This window comes from Lynx rufus, unplaced genomic scaffold (assembly GCF_022079265.1).
Source record: "Lynx rufus isolate CCGP_SWC_20201006 ecotype Redwood Valley unplaced genomic scaffold, mLynRuf1.p SCAF_18, whole genome shotgun sequence".
NCBI lineage: Eukaryota > Metazoa > Chordata > Mammalia > Carnivora > Felidae > Lynx > Lynx rufus.
This window is the reverse complement of record NW_025814832.1, coordinates 15,725,479-15,749,933: the sequence shown is the minus strand read 5'-3', so window position 1 is coordinate 15,749,933 and position 24,455 is coordinate 15,725,479. Positions and strand designations below refer to the sequence as shown.

Genomic DNA, 24,455 nt, shown 5'->3' with positions numbered 1-24,455 from the left:
AGAATCTGGTGTTTAACCTACTGAGCTGCCCAGGCGCCCCAAGAATGTGAACTTTTTACAGAATCTTTTTTTTTTTTTTCAACGTTTATTTATTTTTGGGACAGAGAGAGACAGAGCATGAACGGGGGAGGGGCAGAGAGAGAGGGAGACACAGAATCGGAAACAGGCTCCAGGCTCCGAGCCATCAGCCCAGAGCCCAACGCGGGGCTCGAACTCACGGACCGCGAGATCGTGACCTGGCTGAAGTCGGACGCTTAACCGACTGCGCCACCCAGGCGCCCCGAATGTGAACTTGTTAAGGAAACATGTCTTCTGTTTCTGCTATTCTTGCATATGCTCAGTCAATGTTTCTGAAAGATGGAAAAGCCCTTCAACTGACCGCCTCTTTGCCCTGATGCTGGTTAGGGGAAGGGGTTTAAGAATTTCCAGGTGATGGGGGAGGATATGGGGTGGGGCACCTGCCTTAGATGACAGTCAGAGGTTCTGTTGGTGGATGATGGTTGGTGGGGAAAGGATGGAGGCCTGAATTTCCACCCCTCTCAAACCAGTCATGAATGAGGAAAACCAGAGCAAATTGGACACATCTCTCCTAGGTGAGAAGGGGACAGAGAACAAAGGGCCCTCTCACAGCCTGGAGCTGGGTGAAGTTCAGAGTGTGTGGAGGTCAAGTGTGAACCTACCTTGCTGGCCAGTGACAGGCAGGGGCGCGGGGCCCGTTGGGGACTCTCCAGCTTGACAATGCTGATGAATCCAGGCTCCAGATTGTCGTCATCGCTGGCATTGCACAAGTACAGGGGGTGGGACTGCAGAGAGAGGGAGAGAGAGAGGTTAGGGAGGCTCTAGGGAGCAGGAGTAAGCTGTCGGAGCCAAGCACTTCCCCACTGTTCCAGGCAGGGACCAGGCAGGTCTCCTAGTGCTATGAAACAATCAGCCTTCTTATTTTTTCTTTTTCTTTGTCTTTTTCTTTCTTTCTTTCTTTCTTTCTTTCTTTCTTTCTTTCTTTCTTTCTTTCCTTTTTCTTCTTTCTTTCTTTCTTTCTTTCTTTCTTTCTTTCTTTAATTCTTTCATTTTAATTTGCATCCAAGTTAGTTAGCATATAGTGCAATAATGATTTCAGGAGTAGAATCCAGTGATTCATCCCCTACATATAACTCCCAGCGTTCATCCCAAGTGTCCTCCTTAATGGGCCTTCTTACTAAATTGCCTCAGAGGAAGCTAGTAAGCATCAGTTGTCATTTCAGGGCCACCAGGGCCAAGGATACATGGAGGTGGGGTGCAGGTAGGCACGAGGGGTGCCCAAAAGGGGGAACCTCAATGAAGAGCCTGCTGCAAATCTGCCCCAACAACCCTCAAACTGCCACAGACTCTCTCACCTCCTACTTCTTTCACCTGCTCTAAAACCCCAGGCTAAGAGCCCATATCAGTGCCTTCAGAATCTTGCCTTCCCTCCATGCTCTCCCAGGGCAGTGCTGGGTGCTGCCGGGTGCCTCCTGCCTCCTTGGGATGCCTGCTGACATCCCCATCTTTCCTGTGGCTTGGGTCTACTCACTCTGTGTTTCCCTGATCTTCTCAATATCTCCCTTTGCCCCTGCCCTGGGCCCATCCTGAGATGAAGCAGGGAGATATCCCCACTATCTGGGGATAAGCCTTGGCTAAGAGCCTTGAACATCACACTTCCTAGGAGCTCATCCTTTCCCCGGGAATTATGCAGTGGAGGTGAGCCAGCACATGTTCTGAGGGTGCGGCAGGGTCAGTCCAAGACCCTGTGCCCTTAGCCTAGCTGGTGCAGAGCAATGGCTCAGGGGGAACTGGGCCCAAAGTGTGGTAACAGACCAGAGAATCCCCCATCAGAGGACAAGAATGTCCTTCTATATACTCGCTTGTCACTCAAAATGATTCGAATACCCACTTGAAACTAATCTTCCCATAGTGCTATGAGAAAAAAAGTACTTATCTGGCCCTAGATAATCCTATGGGCCGGAGGTTCCTATGTGGTGGAAACCCAGTGTATCCTGCAAACAAGGGGATTTTCTATGAGGGAGGTGCCCATACTTCTTCTCCACTGCCGCTGAAGTCTAAAGGACTTCCAGAAAGAACCATCAGACGAACCAGAGAGCATTTTGAATTCATGAAGATGTTGGTGCTGATGATGGATTTAAAAAGCACAGTCACTTTTTGGGGGTGCCTCATTTGGTGGAGAGTGTGTGACTCTTGATCTCGGGGTTGTGAGTTCGAGGCCCACATTGGGTGTGGGATTACTTAAAAATAAAATCTTTAAAAATATACAAATAAATAAAAGCACAGTCACTTTTTGAAAGCATTTCCATGCTATTTCTTCTCACCATGTCACTGCAGTCCCTTGAACATAGTAGGTTCTCAAAAACAAGCACCACCCTGCTTTGAATTCTATCCTTGTGAATACAAATCTTTGGGCAGGGGGAGTTGAAATGAGAGGGAGTTCCATTCTTGCTCCCAGAATTTAAGGAGAATTACTCTGGTAGTCGTCAAAGTTTAGTGTGGAAGAAATGCTATGTGCACCCCAACCCCCCTCAGAAAAGGGTCAGGGCCCAGATTAGGGGTTGTTCTCACTTCACTGAAGCTGTAGCTCCTGTCTCAACAAGTTCCATTAGTCTGTCCATCTGCCCATTTGCCCAACCATGCATCCATTCATTTCTTCATTCTTCATTTCTTCAACATTCAACCATGCCCAACCATTTGCCCAACCATGCATCCATTCATTTCTTCAACAAGGAGGGCCTCCTTGTTGCCATGCACTGTACAATGAGTTGGGGAGCCAACAATAAATAAGATAGGCTCTTTGCCTTAACGAAGCTCAGAAGACAACTGTACAAACACATTGTATTGTGATGTTGTGATGCTGTGGGAGGGCTCAAGGAGAGGGGACTAAGTATCCCATGTAGGAGAGCAGAGTGACTTTAGTGAGTCCTTGGGTACTGAGTAGATATGTGTTCACCCACTGGATCTGCAGGAAGGGGGAAGGTACATTCCTGGCAGAGGAAGCAGCCTGTGCCCAGGCATGGAGGCACAGGCAGGGGGCAAGGAGGGGCTGCAGGCATTTAGGTCTGGTGTGGAGGAGAAGGCAGGAGATGAGGCCAGAAAGGTTGGCAAGCACCAGACCAAGGAGGAAATACTGCAGATTTGCGTTTGAGAAAGGTCTCCCTGGTGATGAGAGAAGACTGTCTAGAGTGGTAAGGAGTCAGAAGTCAGCTGTTCCAATAGAACAAAAGATATGAGATCTTCAGGAACTACAAATCGTAGCCATGGGACTCTATTGCTTTGCTTGCTCCCCTACCACTACCCACGGTCCAGCTTTCTCCAGATAATTCCAACGTGCCTCTCACTGATTAGAGTGTCAAGTGAGGGGGGAAGTCACTTCAGAGAAGAGTTGTCTTCTTTTTTTTAACTTTTCTTTTCCTTATTCTTTTTTTTTTTTAATTGAGAGAGAGGGAGAGCACACGTGAGCTGGTGAGAGGGGCAGATGGAGAGGGAGAGAGAACCTTAAGCAGCCTCCATGCTCAGCATGGACCCCAATATGGGGCTCCATCCATAGCCCTGGGATTCTGACCTGAGCTGAAATCAAGAGTCGGATGCTCAACTGACTGAGCCACTCAGGAGCCCCAAGAGTTGTCTTTACAGAAAGATTTGCAAATATTTAACCACCACTCTGCCCCCAGGCCCTCGCAGGGGGAACCAGCATATACAAGCAGTGCTATATTGTAGGATGCCTCTGAGGTGATGCAGAAGAAAAAACTTGGTGTCAGAGTCACCAGACTTCCCTGATCCTGAAGGGACTATAGAAGAGGGAGGGGGAGGAAATTAACCATTAGTAAACACCTCTTGCCTGCCAGGCCCTCTAGATGTTATCTCACTATGAGGTAGGTGTGATCATTCCCATTTAAAGAAGAGAAAGAGGCTTAAGGCACAGGGAAGTTAAGGTCACACAAGATTAGAACCCAGCTCTGACTCCAGCCTCTGGAGTCCTGTAACTCAAAATGAACCCAGAGTCAACCCTCCATTGTCCAAGCTAATGGGGATGATGATAATGCTAGTTTACATTTATTGAGTAAATACAGTGGGCCAGTGATGGGTCTAAGCACTTTTGTGTATTAACTCTTTCCATTCTCGTAACAACGCTATGTTAAGGTAGAAACTACTATTGTCTCCATTTTAAAGATGAAGAAACTGAGGCATTAAGCGGTTAAGTAACTGACAAGATAGAAGTAAAACTTTCACTATTTGCATATGATATGATACTACATATAAAAAACCCAAAAGACTCCACCAAAAAAGTGCTAGAACTGGTACACAAATTCAGTAAAGTCGTAGGATACAAAATCAATGTATGGAAATCTATTGTATTTCTATACACCAGTAATGAAGCAGCAGAAAGAAAAATTAAGAAATCAATCTCATTTACAATTGTGCCAAAAATAATAAGATACCTAAGAATAAACCTAACCAAAGAAGACAAAGATCTGTACTCTGAAAACGACAAAATCCTGATGAAGGACATTGAAGACAACACAAAGAAATGGAAAGACATTCCATGGTCATAGATTAGAAGAGTAAGTATTGTTAAAACGTCTATACTATCCAAAGCAATCTATACATTTAATACAATCTCTATCAAAGTATCAACAGCATTCTTCACAGAACTAGGACAAACAATCCTAAAATTTGTATGGAAGACCCCGAATACACAAAGCAACCTTGAAAAAGAAAAACAAAGCTGGAAGCATCACAATTCCAGACCTCGAGCTACATTACAAAGCTGTAGTCATCAAGACAGTATGGTACTGGCACAGACTCTCTCTCTCTCTCTCTCTCTCTCTCTCTCTCTCTCTCACACACACACAAATACACATAAATCAATGGAACAGAATAGAAACCCCAGAAATAAACCCACAATTATATGGTCAGTTCATCTTTGACAAAGCAGGAAAGAATATCCAGCAGGAAAAAGAATGTTTCTCCAACAAATGGTGTTGGAAAAACTGGACAGCGACATGCAGAAGAATGAAATTGGACCCCACTTTCTTACACCATATATAAAAATAAATTCAAAATGGATTACAGATCTAAATGTAAGACCTGAAATTATAAAAATCCTAGAAGAGAGCACAGGCAGCAACTTCTTTCTAGACAGATCTCTGAGGCAAGAGAAACAAAAGCAAAAATAAACTATTGGGACTACATCAAAATAAAAAGCTTCTGCACAGTGAAGGAAACAATCAATGAAACTAAATGGCAATCTAGCAGAATGGGAGTAGATATTTGCAAACAACATATCCAGTAAAGGGTTAGTATCTAAAATATATAAAGAATTTATATAACTCAACACCCCCCAAAAAAGTGAACAATCTAATTTTTAAAAATGGACAGAAGATACAAATGGACATTTTTCCAAATAAGACATACAGATGGACAAGAGATACATGAAAAAATGCTCATCATCACTTACCATCAGGAAAATTCAAATCAAAACTACAATGAGAAATCACCTCATACCTGTCAGAATGGCTGAAATCAACAACACAAGAAACAAAAGGTGTTGGCGAGGATGCAGAGAAAGGGGAACACTCTTACACTGTTACTGGGAATGCAAACTGGTGCAGCCTCTCTGGAAAACAGTATGGGAGTTCCTCAAAAAGTTAAGAATAGAACTATCCAACAATCTAGCAATTGCACTACTAGGTATTTACCCAAAGAATACAAAAATACTAATTCAAAGGGATCCATGCACCCTGATGCTTATAGCAGCATTATCTACAATAGCCAAATTATGGAAACAGCCCAAGTGTCCATTAATTGATGAATGGATAAAGAAGCTGTGGTGTGTGTGTGTGTGTGTGTATACATATATGTGTGTATATATATATATATATATATATATATACACATACAATGGAATATTATTCAGCCATAAAAAAGAATGAAATCTTGCCATTCACAATGAAATGGATAGAGCTAGAGAGTATTATGCTAAGTGAAATAATTCAGTCAGAGAAAGACAAATACCATATGATTTCACCCATGTGGAATTTAAGAAACAAAACAAATGAGCAAAGGGAGGAAAAAAGAGAGAGAGGCAAACTGAGAAATAAATTCTATAGTTTAACCATAGAGAATAAACCGGTAACCAGAGGGGAGGTGGTTGGGGGGATGGGTTAAATAGGTGATGGGGATTAAGAAATGCACTTATCAGGTGTGTATGGAAGTGTTGAATCACTATATTGTACACCTGAAACTAATATTACATTATATGTTAACTAACTAGAATTTAAATAAAAACTTTAAAAAAAAAAGGGTAACAGGTCCAGAATTACACAGCTGAGATCAGAAGAAATGGAAGAAGTAGGATAAAGTAAAAATAAATAATAATAATAATAATAATAAACTAAGAATATTTCCCATTTTACTTTGAAAACACGATGCCTCCCCCAACTCATGACCAAGAAAACTTACCATCTTAATTTTACATTCCTAAACAAATCCCTGAAATATTGGATTCTGTCCTAGGCCCTCCTCTCTTTTTACCCTCCATGCACCCCCTACATGACTCCAACCAGTGAATAGCTTTGGTTTCCATACAGAGGTCATTGATTACACATGTGCAGCCCAGACCTCTCATGAGTTCCAGACCTTTATGCCCGACAGGTAGGGCTTGGACATTTCTGCACGAAGAACTTTATACTGTTTTTTCCTTTAATGTTTATTTTTGAGAGAGAGAGAGAGAGAGAGAGAGAGAGAGAGAGAGAGTCAGAGCGTGAGCAGGGAAGGGACAGAGAGACAGAGAAACACAGAATCCAAAGCAGGCTCCAGGCTCTGAGCTGTCAGCACAGAGCCTGACACGGGGCTCGAACTCACGAACCGCGAGACCATGACCTGAGTTGAAGTCAAACGCTCAACCGACTGAGCCACTCAGGCACATGAAGAGCTTTAAATGAGACATCTCAAACTCAGCATGTTCAAAATTGAACTAATCATTTTATCCCTCAAAACTACTCCTCCAGTGTTCCCTATTTTAGGGAATTGCTATCTACCTACTCCCCAAAACAGATGTTTTCCACCTAGCCTCCTCCGTTTCCTTCACCCCTACCCCCACCAGCAACAGCCACCAATCACCAGCTTCTAACAATTCTATCTCCTAAACATGTCTCTTATTTGTCCTCTTTCCTCCGTTTCCACTCTGGCTACTCTAATATAGGCCACCATCATTGCTGTTCCAATTTACTGGGAACACAGTTATTCCAAATAACTGGGGGCATTTCACCCCTCTCAGTTCTACACACTGAAGCCAGAGTGATCTACAATGCTAACTTGAGTGTGTCACTCTTCCACATTAAGCTCTTAAAAAGCTTCTTATAGCTCTTGGAATAAAGTCTGTATTTATGAAGACAGCTTAAAAGGCTCTGCCTGCTCTGGGCTCATGCCTATACACCTTGCCCCATGGCTTCCCATTCCCTTCCCATACTTCTTCTCCCCCCTTGAAACCCATGGTCCAGAAATAACGTGTTTCATGTCTCCAAACACTTCTGGCATTTGCTGCTCTGTCAGGATAGGTCAGAGGCCCCTGCTCTGGGCCCTCTTAGCACCCTGTATTCCCCCATCAAGACTTATGCAGTGGTATTTCAGTTGTTTGCTTACTTCCCTCTCTTCCCAGGCTATATATAACTCACCTCCACCGCCCCTTCAGTGCCTGCCACACAGTAGGTATCCGGATCAATATTTTTTTTATTAAATATCGACGGTCTACAACCAGATAGCTGACAGTTAACTCTAAAGGCAACACAATGCACACCAAAATTCTGGTAACAATGGCTTTGAGAGAGGATTTAGCGAGGAGATAGTGAAGAGAGACTTTGGTGGTTTGCTTTGAACATTTCAATCATAGAATGATATATTGAGATATTAATTTGAGTTTTGCTTTTTTGCTGTTGTGGAAGAACAGAAAAGAATGAGAGCTATTTATATTTTGTATCTTTTCTCTCCTGCCACTCCAAGAAGAGAGCCTCTCCTATTTCCCTGCCTCAGGGGCATTTACCCAAAACAAGTGATGCTAAAGACCTATCTTCCTGGCTTTTGTGAAAGATTGAATTCCTTGAGGAAAATGTGAGTGTCCCGAAGACAGAAAGGAGTGTGTATGGGGGATAGGGCAGGGGCCATTAGAGTCCCTGGAATCCTAGGGGAATGGGGGGAGGAATCTGGGGATATGCCAAGATGTGGGAATCTCCAGACTGTGCCCCAGAAGGAGTAGACCCCAGAAGCCTGGACCCTGGTGAAGATGATGTGCCTACATGGATTTCAAGGGAACACTTGGGCTTGAACAATGAGCGTATTTGTGGTGACCAGTGTCGACAAATATCAGAGGGGTGTCTTAGATATTTCTGTTTTGGCTGCTCTGTGAGGGGAAGCTCTCAAGAAAACCTATTTCTTGTATAGTTGTATTGTGGTATGAAAACCATACTCACTGCACTTTTGTATGGTTGGACTCTTTTACAGTAAGACTTTTCAAGTATGCTCAGATTAGAAACAAAACCAAGAAAAAAAAAAAAAAAAGAAGACCAGCCAGGACACTGCTCATTACCTAGCAAGGCAGTTTTAGTCTTCCTTGAGTGTACCACAGGCTGTCTTTGCTCCCTCCTGCAGGGAATTCTAGCTGGGGAGATGGCCCCTGAGAGAAAACAGATCCAAATGTACCTGCCTCCTTAGGATGCAAGGTCTCCTAATAAGGAGATGTCACCTGTCCTCTCAGGACACCAGGAGAGAGCCAAGGGAGTTGACTGGTAGGATTCAGGGAGGGTGTGGTTGGGGAGAGCCCCTGAAAACTGGAGGGGCTTAAGGACTGGCTATCTGTGACTTCCTGAAAAGTCAGGAGATGGGATGCCCCTGTTCCAGACACTGCCTTCAGGGGCAAATTAAGAGGAGCCTGAGCTTGCTTTCAGGGTCCAGGCCACTCTGGCTGAGAACTCAGCTTTGCACACATAGTTTCCATGCCTGTGTAAAGACGTGAATACTGTCCTTTTAGTGGCATGTGTTATACTTCATATTTTCGGATGGATCTGGTCTCTAGGTCTCTGTCCTCCTCCTTTAACTTATTTGTTCTGATTTTCCCCTCCCTTCTAAAATAGACCTAAGGCTCAAATTCTGACTCCATCATTCGCCTGTGTGACCTTGGACAGGTTACCTAGGCTTTCTGAGCCTCATATTCTTCACCTACAGAATGGGATGATTATCATGAAGACTGGAGATAATGGATATAATAAGTACCTAGCACACAGAACCCGACACTCAATAAGTGCTCATTAAACGGTCATTGTTTTATTATCGTATTTGCAATAATAAAATCCCTCCTTATTGCTGGAAGGGACAAAGACCTTCTTCTGACTGCTACTCCCTTGGCGATTGTCAACAGTGCTTCTGAATGCCAGTGTTCTACAAGGCGCAGTCTGGGACAGCTCATTATCCACGGTCACTTCCCCCCTGTGCTCAGCCCTCCAAACCCCACTGAACAAGCTCTTCCAGTTCTCAGCCCGCCTCCTTCCCATGAAGGAAGCCATGTGATCTCATTACCTCCTCACAAAGGGCATTCCAGGGCTCAACTGAGCCCCAAACTTAATGCTGGTCTTTCTTTATCCACGGCATCTCCTCATCTTGGGGCGTGTGCTTTTGCAAGCAACTCTCTACTGTCTCTTGTTTCCAGCCACCCTCCTCCCCCCCCCCGCCCCCGCTGCAATAATCTCTTAGTTCTCTGATTCCACATACGGACCTTCACCCAGGCCTTGGACAGGTAACTTTACTGCCTGCTACAACTTTGCCTTTGTAATCAGGAATACTGGCCAGGCATCAAAGGCACCTTTCCCCCCATTTCCTCTTTTCAGATTTTATAATCCATCTCTCCTATGCAACCTCCATTACCTGAACTTAGAACCACCTGACTCTTATCTCCAGCACCGGGACACACCAGCATCATAAAGTCAAGCTCCTATAGCTCGGGAGTTGGGAAAAACAGAACAGCCTGAAGTTGCTGCTTCCTGCCTGCAGCACTGAAATAGCCTCTGAAGCCCAGTTTGGGCACTTTGTCCTTTTTATTGAAAGAGGTCCAGCTCACATCCGCAGGTTAGGCCCTACTGGTGATTGTTTAGGCTTGGATTTGGAAACCTTGAGACCTCATTCTCTTCCTTACCTCAGCCTGTCACTGTTTTTGGGATGACTGAGTTTCCTACTGAATTAAGTTGGGAGGCTGGGGAAATTGTCAAAAGGAGTTTCCCTTTATTCTGTTAATTTTTTTTTATAAGGAAAATGTATTCCTGCTTGATTGTGTAATTTTTTTAAGGTACGAAGGAAAATAATATTGGTGGGGCTAGAGCAGCACAACCTCGGGCCCCCCGATGAGAGTGGACTGACAGAGAGAGGATGGGTGACAGAGGCCTCCAGTGTTTCTCACTGGATCCAGAAGACCTCCCCAGTGGACAGGTGTGCTGGTGAGCAAGAGTGCTGAGAAGAGAAGAACTGAAATGATGTGCCAGCTTCCAACAGGAAGCAGGGGGACAAAGGCTGAGGGGGGGAAATGAGCTCATCAAAATTCTAGTCTGAGGCTTTGCATTTTGGAGGCCCTTGGTCTTTGCTGGAATAATGAATAAAATTTCATTTGAATCCAGCTGCCATACAGTTTACAAAGAGATGTGATTTGCTAACAGCTGAGCCTGGTTCATACCTGTAAGGGCCCTTCAACACTTCCTTTTTTACAGATGAGGAACATGAGACTCAAGTCACAGGCTGCCCATGGTTACACAGCTAGTTAAATCCTGGAGGTCTCCAGGATTCAATCCCAGTACCCTGTTTACCCTACCATGCCACCTCCAGGTACATGCAATGGGAGGTATTCTGTGTGGTACAACAAACATTGCTGAGTACTGCGGTGAATGGATGAAAGGCTTCACGACCTCCATTTCTAGAATGCTCAAACTTGAATCATTCTTAGCAACAGGACAGAAGCAAGGTCTGTCTGCTCATTTTCCCTCCAGGCCTAGGCTCTTTCTTCCCGGCAGCCTCAGCTTCCTTCCTCTCTCCTAGGGCCTATCTCATCTCTTCTCCTAGCCACAACAAAGGCAGCCAGATCCAGACACTGCTCAGAGATGCTTTCCCAGTGAATAGTCCATGTTTGTTTAGGATGAGAAAGGTGTGTCCTGAAATTAGAGTTCACAAAAGCTTGGACCCAAATAATGGTCATTCAGCCAGACTGCAATTTCCCTGTCTTGCTCCACATTAAAGACTTCATTCTTCAATTTTAAAATTTACCTATCCTCTGGGGCACCTAGGTGGCTCAGTCGGTTAAGGGTCTGACTTCAGCTCAGGTCATGATCTCAAGGCACATGGGTTCGAGCCCCATGTTGGGCTCTGTGCTGACAACTCAGAGTCTGGAGCCTGCTTCAGATTCTGTGTCTCCCTCTCTCTCTGCCCCTCCCCACTTATGCTCTGTCTCTCTGTCTCTCAAAAAATAAATGTTAAAAAAAATAAAAAATAAAAAATGTTAAAAAAATTATTAAAAAAAATTCACCCATCCTCATCTCAGATCATATCCAAGCTCCATGATGTAGATGGACCTCATGACCTTAAAATGGTTCCCATGGTGTGGTTTTTCTGCTTGGCATCTATGTATGGGTGGTTCACAGGGTCATAAGCAGAGTTATGGGCAGGAAAAAAAAGGGGAGGAGAAAGAAGAAAGAGCTAACTAAGTTGCTTTTGAAATAAACTGATAATCAGAGAGGAAGCTTATTTGGCAATAATCAGACAGAGAGAAAGAGAAAAATCTCAGCTATTTTTGTCCATTATATTCTCACACAGAAACAGAGTTTGTCCCGACTCAGCCCAGAATGACCTCTAGTTATAGGGGCACCAAGAAGCTAATCAAGAAGTTAGGAACAAAGGAGTGGGAGCCCACTAAATATCATTTTAGTTACATCAGTGCTCTTTAGAAGAAAAGCTATGAAATAGGATACCCAGGTTCTCAGGCCCACAAAGGTCAAGATCTTAGAAGATGCTTCAGGCACGAAGTTTGAACTCCTTTCCTCCACCAGGTTAGGATCTCAGGGATCAAACCTCCAAGACTCCTATACAAAGATGTCCTGAAATATCAGCTGAATTCTGCTGCTCAGTTAGTGACCACTGTCCCAGGGAGATCCTACCACCTTCACTGACCTCCATCCTATAGGAAGCACCACTTGAGGTCCCTCATTTACCTAAGTCTTGTTAAAAGAGGTCATCTGCAGAAAAGCTGAGGTCTTGTCACAGGTGGCAGTATTGCTAGGGCAATACTTGCCGTCAAATTTCCAGGATAAGGGGCTCTAGAGGCTTTGGCTAGAGCCCCTCCTAGGGATGGCCTTAACTCTTAACTCTACAGTAGTTAACTGCACTCCCACAAGTGCTCCAACTGAACCCAATGTACTACTTGCAAACAGCCTTGACACAGTCTGCTTTATGATTTTGCTGTTCTTGTTGCAGCCAAACTCATGCCAGAGATGATGGTAGGAATTTAGAAATCTGCTGGAAGCAGTGTTAGTATTATTGTTTTTAAGTAATTATTGACGTTAAGATTTTAATGCTGAAAAGACCAAAGACTAAAACCAGACAGCCCTTGTGAAAAAAGACCAAAGAAATTAAATTTGAGGAAATCAGATTATTTATTTAAATATGCCAGAGGCATATCACGACTACCAGTAGAACTACCCAAGTATTTCTACGTTTGGTGAGTTTAACACAAGAGTGTGAAATAGATAAATTAATCTGGTTATTTCACACATTCTGTGTCTTTCAGGCTAGTCTCCTGCTCAGGGGTTGTAGGGATTTCAAGTTACCCTGCACACTCTGTTCCAGTCATCTATGACTGGCTGGCTGTGGTGCTTATGAGTCCTTTAAGGGCAGATATTGTATCCAGATGGGCCAATTCAACTAAATCTATGCTCAGATTTTAATTGCCACATTGTGAGTGGTGATGGGAAGTTATGGCATTTGCTTGGCTGATCCCAGGCCCCAGCTCCTGGGCAGCTAACACACAAGACTGCATTTACATTGGAAAGGGGAAGGGGGAGGGGTGGAGCATGGGCCTAGTTGTACTTAGAAATTACATTAGGAGGGGAAGGACAAAATTATTCAAGCCACCAGCCAACTCAGATGCCCAGAGTCTCTCCTCAGAAGCCACTGGGGGTTGAGACCAGGCCAAGGAGGCTTCTGTTCAGAAGAGGCAACAGTCAGAAGAGGCTTGTGTTGGAGACAACCCAAAGGCTCCAGCCTGACTGCTGACAGCCCTTTGACCACAGCTCTGAATCCTTGTCCATGGGGTGGCCCTGGGGAAGAGGCCTGCTTTGGGGGGACTGTTTAATGATTTGCCAGCAAAGAGCAAGGCAAACAGACTGCTGGCAGCTTCCTGGATGCAACAGGAGAGTAGATTTTTATTCCCACCCATGGTGTAGCCTTCCAGGCAGGAGATAAAAGAAAAAGCGAAAGATGGTGTAGCAAGAGCCTAGAAGAGATTGCCATTTGGAGCTCAGCACTTCACTGGGTCTCCGTGGATAGTGCCTGGATACCTTGGCATCGGTGCCAGTTGGTATTTCCATCCTCTGAATATTTTAGTAGTTTCTTTTTTTCCCCACAAATATTTTATTTTTAAGTAATCTCTATGAGCAACACAGGGCTTGAACTCACGACCCCAAGATCAAAAGTCACGTGCTTTTCTGACTGGGCCAGCCAGGCGCCCCTATTTTAGTAATTCCTTTTTTTTTTTAATATTTATTTTGAGAGACAGCATAAACAGAGGGAGGGGCAGAGAGAGAATCTCAAGCAGGCTCCACTCTATCAGTACAGAGGCCAATGTGGGACTCGATCTCACAAACCACGAAATCATGACCCGAGCCAAAATTCAGAGTCGGATGCTTAACCACCTGAGCCAGCCAGGCACCCCTAGTAATTCCTAATAGCAGCATCTCCTGGGCTCCTAGGAACTAAAGAGCAAGATATGTAAGTAGCCTCTTATGGCAGGGTTCTAGGAGTTAAAGAGAATGAAACCAGAAAAACACTGTCTTGGCCTTTAACAAATCTTTAAAAAAAAATTTATGAGCTGGGAAAGTAGTTTGGTTCTTTGATAAATTCCTTTTACTTTCTTCTCATGGGCCTTTCCCTATCTCCTTGGTTCCTCATAGAAAAGAAAAATGGCACCTCCCCTTCCCCTGGGCGCCAAAGAGTCCAACGTCTAAGTCCTACAGCTCTCCCCCTCTTTTTCCCCTCAACCTTCCAGCCTAGTCTTCTCTACTCTTCCTACTGGGCTTTAAGTCCCCAGAATTAAACACTTTCCCCCATTGTTCCCCTAAAGTGTTATATTCCAAATTCTTCTTCTTCTTTTCTGTGAATGTTTACTTTTGGGAGAGAAAGAGAGAGGGGGGGAGGGAGGGAGGGGCAGAGAGAGATGGACAGAGGATGGATCGGAAGCAGGCTCTGTGCTGACAGCAGAGAGCCCGATGCGAGGCTCAAACTCAAAACCCATGAGATCATGACCTGAGCCAAAGCTGGACGCTCAACTGACTGAGCCACCCAGGGACCCCAGATTTATTCAAAATTCTTAAATGACACTTAACGTCTTACAGTTGTATCAGTAGAGTGATTCTTAGATTTCAATAAAATATTAGTCCTTTCCTCCTCCCTCTAACATAGATCCTGAGCTACTTCAAGTCAGGGACTAGGCCTTATTCATCACTTAGCAGAATGCCAGGCACACAGATGTGAAGAAAAAAAATGCATGCGTGTTGAATAAACAGATGTGAGGTCAAATAAATTTGGTGGTTGCCTTGTCATTTGATCAGGATATGCTTATTTTTAGATTTTGGCTTTCTCTTCAAAAACCTTCTGTATACTCCCTATAAGTTAAAGTTTTAGAGTCAGCTTTTATAGTATTTTTACCTCTTAGCAAGGGAGAGGTCATTTCCCTTTTGTATCACACCTAAATCTCCTCCATAACCCTGAACAAAACTCACTTCTTTCAGGAAAACCTTCCTGCTTAATAACCCATCCTCAGTTATTCTTTTATTGTCTTCCCTCAGTATCAATGTGCTGAGTTGAGCATAAGCCTTAAGGGAGAGAAAGCAGCCCCCCTGCCAAAAAAGGGAAAGGGCTCCTGCTTTCAAGAGACTAAAGCCTAACTGTAAATCTACAGCCATGCATACACATGTGCACACACACAAGCGGCTCAAGCCCATTTGTCCAACAACACACAGGGAATGTACATTCACAGGTCACAGCACATACATACTGAGCAAATGTAGAACGAATGGGCAGACCAACTTATTCTCGTGCTTTGTTTTCGAAGTGTTCTCTTGTCCTTTGGGCCCTTCTGCCTAATCTCCCAGATCTGATGGGAAGCTCCTTCAGGATAGGAACCGTTTAGAAACCATTAAAAACAGTTTTATTTATTTTTTATCCCTATAGTGTTGATTCAAAGAAACTCTTAGGCCGCCACACTGGCCTTAGGCCATGGTGTTGGCTGAGTGTCTCTGGTGAACTTCAGTTCCTACCAAGATTTTATGAGGACCCAGGCAAGTGATCTGCATGGAAAAGGTCTGGAAAAACTCAGAGTTGATTAACTCCCAATAGTACTCCATATTTTTTCTGAGTGGGTCAGATTAACATTAAATGAAGTAACATATTTAAATAACATTTTTCTTACCTTAAATGAAATGAGAGATGAATTATATTTCTTTCCTCCATCCTTAAATTCTTTAGGGTTGAAGTGTCTGAAGCCCGAATTTTAAAGACTTCAGTTGAGGAGCCACATGGGTTTCAGCTTCCCCGCAGCCTGCTCAGCCCTCCAGCCTGCTCTGGTCCTGAGGACGTAAGAGGGCCACCCCACGCCAAGTGTGGTCGTATGTTCAAATATTCCAAACATCCCTTGACTTGCTCTTTGTGAACTATGAGTTCTTTGTTACTTCCTAATTGCTCAAACCTCTTTATTTTTCTTGCTAAGCGCAGATGGTGAGAGATATGAAAAGATAATCAAAGTGCTGATAAATGGAAGAAGAGTCTTCTCAGTTATCAGGTTGGCTCTGTGGAACAGAAGTTCCTGTTTGCACTTCTCAGGACATTCGGAGAGATGCCATCACCAGACCCAGTGGGTAAGGGAAGTACTTGGAGGGTCAGGAGGGAGGGGAGCCAGACTCCTGAGGTGAGAGTTCACAGGGCAATGAGGATCAATAACAGCACTTCTGATTTGTAGCCGTTATCAAGGTACAAAGCAACACTACCCTTTGTCCTTTTATTTTTACTTTGCTAATGGAATCATTCGCCCTGAATTAAGACTATTATCGGCTTTGATGTTGCGCTGTATATTAGCAAAGTGCTTTACAATCCTTCATTAGCTCTTTTATTCTCCCTTTATTAGTACCACCCATTTCACAAATTAGGTTGAAGAGACAACACAACGCATATTAGGCTTGCAACCAGGAACCCTGAATTCTGGGCATGGATTTCATGTACTAAATATAACAAGAGGAGATGTTGCTGACCATAGAAAGAGTCACAGAGTAAAGGAATAAAAGCATCAAAATTATAAAAGCCTTCTTGGGAAATAAACGTCAAGACCTGAAACTTTTACTTTATTTTGCCAGCAGTAAAACTGAGAGCTCTCACGAGTTTAAATGTGATCACCAAACACATCTTTAATAGGGAAACAGTTCTGGTTGACTAATTTCCTCCATAACAGAATTGAAAGAGAAAGGAAAAAAGAATATATCTGAACCTAGTGGTGCCAGTTCCCCAAGAAAAGGGATTGACACTAAAGCAAGACAAATATCGCTGACTTAACTTCTGACTTGTGGAATATCCCTTCTTGACACACTCCCTACTGCTATTCCTGACCTAATGCTGTTCTAGTTCTTCCACTTCTCTGACTGTCCCTCATTTGTTTGTTGCCTCTGCCTTCCTCTTTTCTTCTTCCTTTCATTTAAATATAAGCATATGTTCTCTGATTTCTATTACCTTTTTTCTGGGGTTCTTATTCATTCTAATATCTTCAATGCTAATTCCAAAATTTGTTTCCTAAGTCCAGTTATCCTGCACTATAAAATGCCTGCCACACATTATTTCTTTGAAGTCTTTCTGGTACTTCAAACTCCAATAATACCAAACCTACATATCATCTTCTTCCTGCACTCCACCTTAAACCAATAACCTCTCGTAACTCATCTGTTAGTGGTACTGTCATTAGAGACCCAGGCCGAGCACCTCAGAGTCATTATGACCCCCTCCCATCCTGCATCCAATCACTTAAACTCCTCTTTGGAGACCTACCTCTCTATGTCCCTGGAGTCTGAACCATTACAATAGGCTTCTGACTAGTCTCCAGTCTCTCAACGTTCTAAAGCTCTCCATGTATCTTTGCAAGAGCAATCCTCCTAAATACGGCACCAATCATATTGTTGTCCTATTCAAATACCATCAGTGACTCTCCACTGCCTTCTGAATTAAATCCCAAGCTCCTTAGCCTATCAAATCAAGGCTTCAGACCTCTCTGCCCTGGCTTTGGAATCAGAACACCTGGTTTCACATTTTGGCTCTGTCACTTGAAAAATGTGTGTAACTTTGAGTGGGGAGGCTAACCTCTTGAGTCTCGGTTTCTTTATGGATAAAAAAAATTCAGATACCACTACCTACCCAAGAAGATCATCCTAGAGATTAAACAACATATTTTTTTTTTCAACGTTTTTTATTTATATTTGGGACAGAGAGAGACAGAGCATGAACGGGGGAGGGGCAGAGAGAGAGGGAGACACAGAATCGGAAACAGGCTCCAGGATCCGAGCCATCAGGCCAGAGCCTGACGTGGGGCTCGAACTCACGGACCGCGAGATCGTGACCTGGCTGAAGTCGGACGCTCAACCGACTGCGCCACCCAGGCGCCCCACAACATATTTTTTTTTTAAACAACATATTTAAAGTACCAGCATCTCTTGCACTAAAAAAGTATTAATTCCTTCCTCTTCCCCTCTGCCTTTTCAACTTTATCTCCACTTCTCTCCTAAATGTACCATACTGCTTATCCAAACCAAACTGTCTTACTCTTCTCTCATGTTCTCTTGGAATGCCTTACTCCTATCCTGTCACTTTTTAAAATGCTACTTATTATCATTCAAGGCAGCGTGCTTTTCTGTTTGTTCATTTTGTTGTACTGTGTTTTGTTTAAGAGAGAGCATGAGCAGGGGAGGGGCAGAGAGAGAGGGGGACAGAGGGTCCAAAGCGGGCTCTGAGCTAACAGCAGTGAGCCCAATGTGGGGCTCGAACTCATGAACCATGAGATTCAAGGGCATGTTTATATGCTACTTCTTTCATGAAGAATCTCTTTTTCCTCTGAAATGTCTCAATCACCTTGCTTGTATTTATTGTGTGGCACTTTTCACCTTCTGCTTTACATCCTTATCTACTAAATGGAGGGCAGAGATTTCTTTCTCTCCCACACAGTACAATGCCCTAACAATAGCAGGCAACCAGCAAATGCATGCTGAATTCACATTGAAAGCTTGTGCTTTTGGTCTCCCCAGAGTCCATTTGTTTGTGATTCATACTTCACACTGAGAACTCTTTAGAAACAGTCTCTGGCGGGATATCAGAATTTCAAACAACTTTAACAGAGAAGCTGAGTCAGTCTAGGATTAAGTTCAGTCCTAGTTCAGCCAACAGGAATTGTCTGGACCCTTTCCTGATTAAGATAGCATAATTTAGTAATTTGTGAGCTACAGAGCTCATTTGAATAAATTCAGATGAGAACATATCTGAGGAATAGGCAAGCAAAAATGCATGATACCTATAAAAACCAACCACTATTAGGTTGACAATGGCAATGACTTCACTGGTATAGGAAAAAGTCCCCAAAAGCCACCTGGTTTCACAGGTTTTGACTGTGGCTCAGCTACAAGGTATACCTTATTCTGGCTTTCATCCAATCCATTTCCTCTTGGTCCAGTTAGCAAATGGGTGGGTAATTATATGACATCAGCCACCATGGGGTGGCTGGAACATAAGGTGGCTTCATGGTGCCATATAATGCGGTCACCAAGTTTCTGAATCACCAAACACAGGTGCGTCGACTCTTCCCCCCCACCACACTCCCCACTCTATAAAAATCACCCTATCTGATATTGCTGTTGACACAGTGACTACACTTAGGTCCTGGGCACTTTCTTTTGCTTCTTCATAGTGTTTGTTCGGGTGGGTACTTCCATGTAGCCTATAAATGAGTACTCACAGTGTGGGAGTAATCACCCAGTCATCAGGCCATGCTTTTGCCTTTAGGTAGGCTTACTTCAGAAAGTAGCAGCATATCTAATTGCGGAGTCCACACCTACATGAAATGCTTCAGAGGCTGAACTCCCTTCCTAGCAAAATACCTAACTAGCAGAGTTGCTGTCTGGCACTAAGTTTGATTCTTAGCCTGGACACTGTCAGGCCTATTTCTGGAGCCATCTTTTTCACTAAAATAGCAGCTGCTACAATTTCTTCCCAGACTCTTTGTTACAGGGAAGATCAATAGCTTCCAAATGTTCCTTGTCAAGATATGCACAGTCACACAATGTTGCTATTGAGTGGATGTGGGATGGGTACACATGGAGTCTTGCCCCATGGGCACATCAGAATGGGCCTGAAATATGGCCTCTTAGTTGGCAAGTGTTTGATGAACATCAAAATTATGTTTGATCCAGCCCAGGGGTTATAGTCTTATTAGGGAGATAACACATAAACACAACTAAATGGTGACATAAAATGATGTATGACCAAGTATCACATTGTGTGGTATAGCCCATAGGTCCTGTGGGTTTTGTGGAGGAGATGAATTAAGCTAGCCCCTAAGGAATTTGAATTTGGGGATTCAGGATTTGAATAAGAGAAGAATAACCACATATGTAAAATAAGCAGGATCTGATCCACAGGATCTGTCTAATGGATCTTGGGAAATTCCCAGCTACAGCCTTGAGAAAACACATGGGGCCAAGTGAGAGGAAAAGCGGGGTTCTTGACCAGTCTCTCGCAAGTCTTCAAAGTAAGAAGACTTACGTAACTAAAAAATAGACCAGCAGAGATAGTTTAGATAGCTGAGGTAGGGTCAAATTGTGAAAGCCACTGAATGCTGAGATAAGAGCCAGACCTTGCTGGCATACGAGAAAAAGGAACCACTCTGGATTCTTAAGCAAGGGGATCTCATGATCAAAACAGTATTTTAAACACAATTTAGTATCAGAATAAAAACTATAATGGGATGAAAAGAAAACTGGTGGTAGGAAAACCAGTTAGAGAGCTGTTCCAGAATCTAGCATAACATGATGAGAGCTTGAACCCTGGTGGCAACAGTTAGAAGGTGAAAGGATGAATCACAGAAATCACGAAGGAAATGTAGAAAGTACTTGCTGACACACTGAACCACAAGAATAAAAGAGTTAAAGGTTCTAAACCTGGAGAACTGGCGGCAGGTAGAAGGGGAGTTGCATCAATCCAAAGATGGACATTGGAAAAAGAAATTAATTTTGCACAGAAGAAAATGAATTCATTCTAATTCTGAATTAGAGATGAACATTTAAATCCTATAGGCGATTTGAAATAAGAATCAGAGTTTGAGTGAAAAGACAGGACTAGAGACACAAATTTGCCAAATACTGTTTACATCTTTCAGATATAGTACTATGGATATAATATTGTAAATACTAAATTTAATGCATGAAAACACTTAGGAAAAGTTAAAACAGCTACGTAAGTGAATCCAATTAAAAAGTAGAGCTTGTGGTTGTTGGTTCACTTGAACTATTCCCACTGCAAGAAATCCAGAAGAGATGATGCTGTGTAGCCTGCCACACTAGAATGAGATTCCACTCACTTAGCTTCTAATATCATCTAATGTATGACCTAAAAGGTTCTATAGTTCAGGGCAGTGGAGAGAAGAAAAATGAGAACTCCTAAAGGCAAAGCAACCTTGGAATCTCCTCTTTGAGGATGATACAGAAACCAATCAAAAGCATTGGGTTTCATTCTCCTTATGTCATATTGCTACTTCTATAGCCCAGCTAGTAGTTTTTCTAAAAGTAAGCTCCCACCAGCTACCTGCTGCTTAAAAGTCAAAAAGCATCTGCCAGGTGCCTATAGGTAAATGATATAGCCTTCACACCACTTACTCTCTGCAAGTAGGACAAATTCTCTCATAACTAAGGGTTCACTTTTGGATATTAAAGCAACAGCCACTTCAATGCAAGCTGTATGCTGTGCCCTATGAAGGCAGCTGATATCTGTTAAAGTCTTCATGGTTATAAAGTAGGCAGTAACCTAGAACAGTGGATCTCAAAATTTGGTCCTTGAGACCCAGCAGCATCAATATCAGCTGGGAATTTGTTAGAAATCCAAGTTTTCAGGCCTCACCTTCAGACATATTGAATCAGGAACTCTGCAAGTAGGGCCCAGCAATCTGTATTTTAACAAGCCTTATTTTATTTTATTTTATTTTATTTTATTTTATTTTATTTTATTTTATTTTAACTTTATTTCATTTCATTTTACTTCATTTCATTTCATTTCATTTCATTTCATTTCATTTCATTTTATATACAGAGAGGGGTCATGAGAAAAAGAGAATATCTTAAGCAGGCTCCACACTCAGCATGGACCCTGACCCAGGGCTCAATACCACGACCCTGGGATCATGACCTGAGCCGAAATCAAGAGTCGGATGCTCAAATGACTAAACCACACAAGCATCCCAACAGGTCTTCTAAAACTGATTCTGATATACATTAAAATCTGTGAAGCGCTGATCTAGAGGGACCAAAATAATTCTAGGAAGTTTCCGTACTACACACATAAGGAAAACGATGAAGATGGGAAGTCAAAATTCAAGAATGATTATTTCCCAAAAAACAGACTATATTCAGGTAGAAGAGCAGGGACTTCCTCCATTATTTCCCTGTCATATTAAACCTGTAAATGACCTCAGAATTAAGCAGGGCATTGAATTGGGTGGATCAGATAGCAAGCCACAAAACTTCCTTGTAGAAATACCTTATAAATTTTGTATTTCTGCAATTCTACTGTATAAATGTGATTTAACACATCTTTTCCAATAACCACCCTCTTATTTACCATGAACAAATAACAATGCTGAGCAAATGGTAAAGAAACTTGGTTTTGTTTTCTCTATTGTTTTCTTCCAAAGGATTTGATTTCTTTCTTTCTTTCTTTCTTTCTTTTCTTTCTTTCTTTCTTTCTTTCTTTCTTCTTTCTTTCTTTAATATTGAGCTGCTTTTTTTCTAGGAAGTAGGGGAAAGTGTTAGTCATCCTAGATAACAGAAAATGTTCATCATCCAAGATTGGGAAATCAGAAGCAGAGAACATCCACAAGCCATGACTTCTCTTTTATTTTATCCGTGCTTCCCTCCCCTAAAGCTACATTCAGAAACAGTAAGGAAAATTTGGATGGTAAGTCAGAAGCAAACCCCCAAATATGTATAGGAGATGAAAAGGTGATCCAGAAAGCTGAGCAAAACAGAAAATAAAAGGCGCAACATCAGAGCTTTCTAACTAATTAAGTCGTGAGGGCCCCAGTCAAGCTGACTATACAATACACCACCCTGGCTTTTTTTTTTGGAAGAACATTTCATGGCTCTATCATCTTCCTTCAGTTGAAGTAAATAAGGCAAATGTTAAGACACTGTTTTGTAGAGAAAAAGAGTCTAGTTGCTTTACACTTGGGATTCTGGTGTAAAGGGCAAAATCTGGAGCTTTGGTGCTCACCTTGAATATAATGAGTGTAGGGTTTTATTTCTCTTGTCTACTTAAAACCTATGGCCTAATCTAAATTTTGCTCCTGTGCTATGGAGAACAAACTGCTTCAGCAACAATACCCTAAAAACTAATGTAAATATCTTCAAAAATATTCATTAGGAAAGGGCCTTCCACAATTAAGATGCTTAGAATAAGTTGTGCTTGATTTTCCTGCACCATCTTTCGGTACCAGAATACCACAGGGGAAGGCAGGTCTCATAAACTCTGCTTCTGCAAAATTCTATTCATCAGAAAAATTCTAAAAGAGGCTTAATGATTCCATTTACTATTTGCCTGGAATGCTCAAAATGTGGCTAGCAAAATGAGCAATTTAATGGAAAAGGCAAAAGAAAATTGATGAGAAACATGAAAGAAAATAAACTAATAAAAAGAAAAGTACTGAAAAAAACCTGTCATAGAATTGGAAGGGAGTTTCCCTAATCACTCCTGCCCATGTTGCTGTTCTTTCTCCTTCCTGTAAACTCCCACAGAAACTCACTGTACACCTTAGTTGGCACTTATTATAAACTCCCATGGTGGTAGTTATCTCTAGTATATATCTAGTATTATCTTAAGGTCTCAATTAGTAAGCACCTTGAGGGCAGGATGTCTGTTATCTTATGCTCCTTTGGACCCTCTCCAGGGCCCAGCATTGTGCCTTTTACCTAGGGTCTAGTAATACTGAATAACTGTAAAGCTAATTCAAGGTATGGGGTATATTGAGGACCAAAGTTGGATTCAATTTGGAGCAAAGGGGAAAAAATAAAAAGGTAAATGGTGAGGTTGTAAAGGTTTCAGAACACGAATGTGGGTAGGAAAATTGAGCTGAAGAATGAAATTTCCAATCCCAGATGATAATTCCTTCCCCCTAATTATTTCTGGTCAGGATTTTCTTTTTTTTTCTTTTTTCTTTCTAGCATCAGCCAGGTGAAGAACAAAAGGAAATTAATGATTTAGTTACTGCTCCAATGCTGAACGTTTGGAAGTCAGTCAGTCGGAGCAGGCTCCATTGTATGTCCCTGCATGTCTCGGACCTTGGTGGCTGTGCATAGAGCACTATGGTTCCAATCGCCACAGTAGGGGCCAATGTTGGACGCCTGGCTTCTAAGCAAGAGAGATGAAAGGCTTCTTCTAATGTAATAACTGACGGCCTCTCAGTGCCATTTGAACTGTTTACAGACTGAGTTAACGATTACAGGCTATGTGTATCTTGGCCAGGTGCCCGAAATTCTTACCCACCCGTCAGATATTATCAAAGAACCCTTCCATGCCTGGCTGGAGTCCTTCCAAAGCACCTCACAGAGATGCCGACACAAAAGGAGGAGTGTTCAGAATGTGCTCTCTCTCCTGAGGCCAGGGCAAGAAAGTTAGAATATCAGGCATGAATTAGGTGCTGAGGGGCAGAGTTTCCAGGACTGCTCAGGACTGGGGAAAGGGTCAAGGTCAGCACGGAGTCCAGAAGAACCAGATTCCTCTCTAAGCCATTTAGGAGGTGTAGGTAAGAGTCTTCACAGCTGGCATCTAGAGGTTGATTAGAGTAGGGAAATAAGACCCTTGAAATGAAGCAGAAATCTGCACCTACCACAGGACACAGA

General features: G+C 42.8%; 1 protein-coding gene across 2 annotated transcripts in view; it reads right to left on the bottom strand.

Annotated features, from left to right (window-relative positions):
- The window catches only part of RNF43 (ring finger protein 43), a 71,235-nt gene that overhangs the window by 22,025 nt on the left and 24,755 nt on the right, over positions 1 to 24,455 (bottom strand). The window contains exons 1-2 of one of the 2 annotated variants that reach the window (XM_047080966.1): positions 15,737 to 15,977; positions 681 to 803 (exon numbers count right to left, since the gene is read on the bottom strand). Coding sequence is in view for 1 of the 2 variants with exons in the window: in XM_047080965.1 (XP_046936921.1) it covers positions 681 to 803 (123 nt within the window). In the remaining variant the exon portion in view is untranslated. Of the gene's footprint in view, positions 1 to 680; positions 804 to 15,736; positions 15,978 to 24,455 lie in introns of those variants that run through there. The other variant, XM_047080965.1, reaches the window with a different exon arrangement.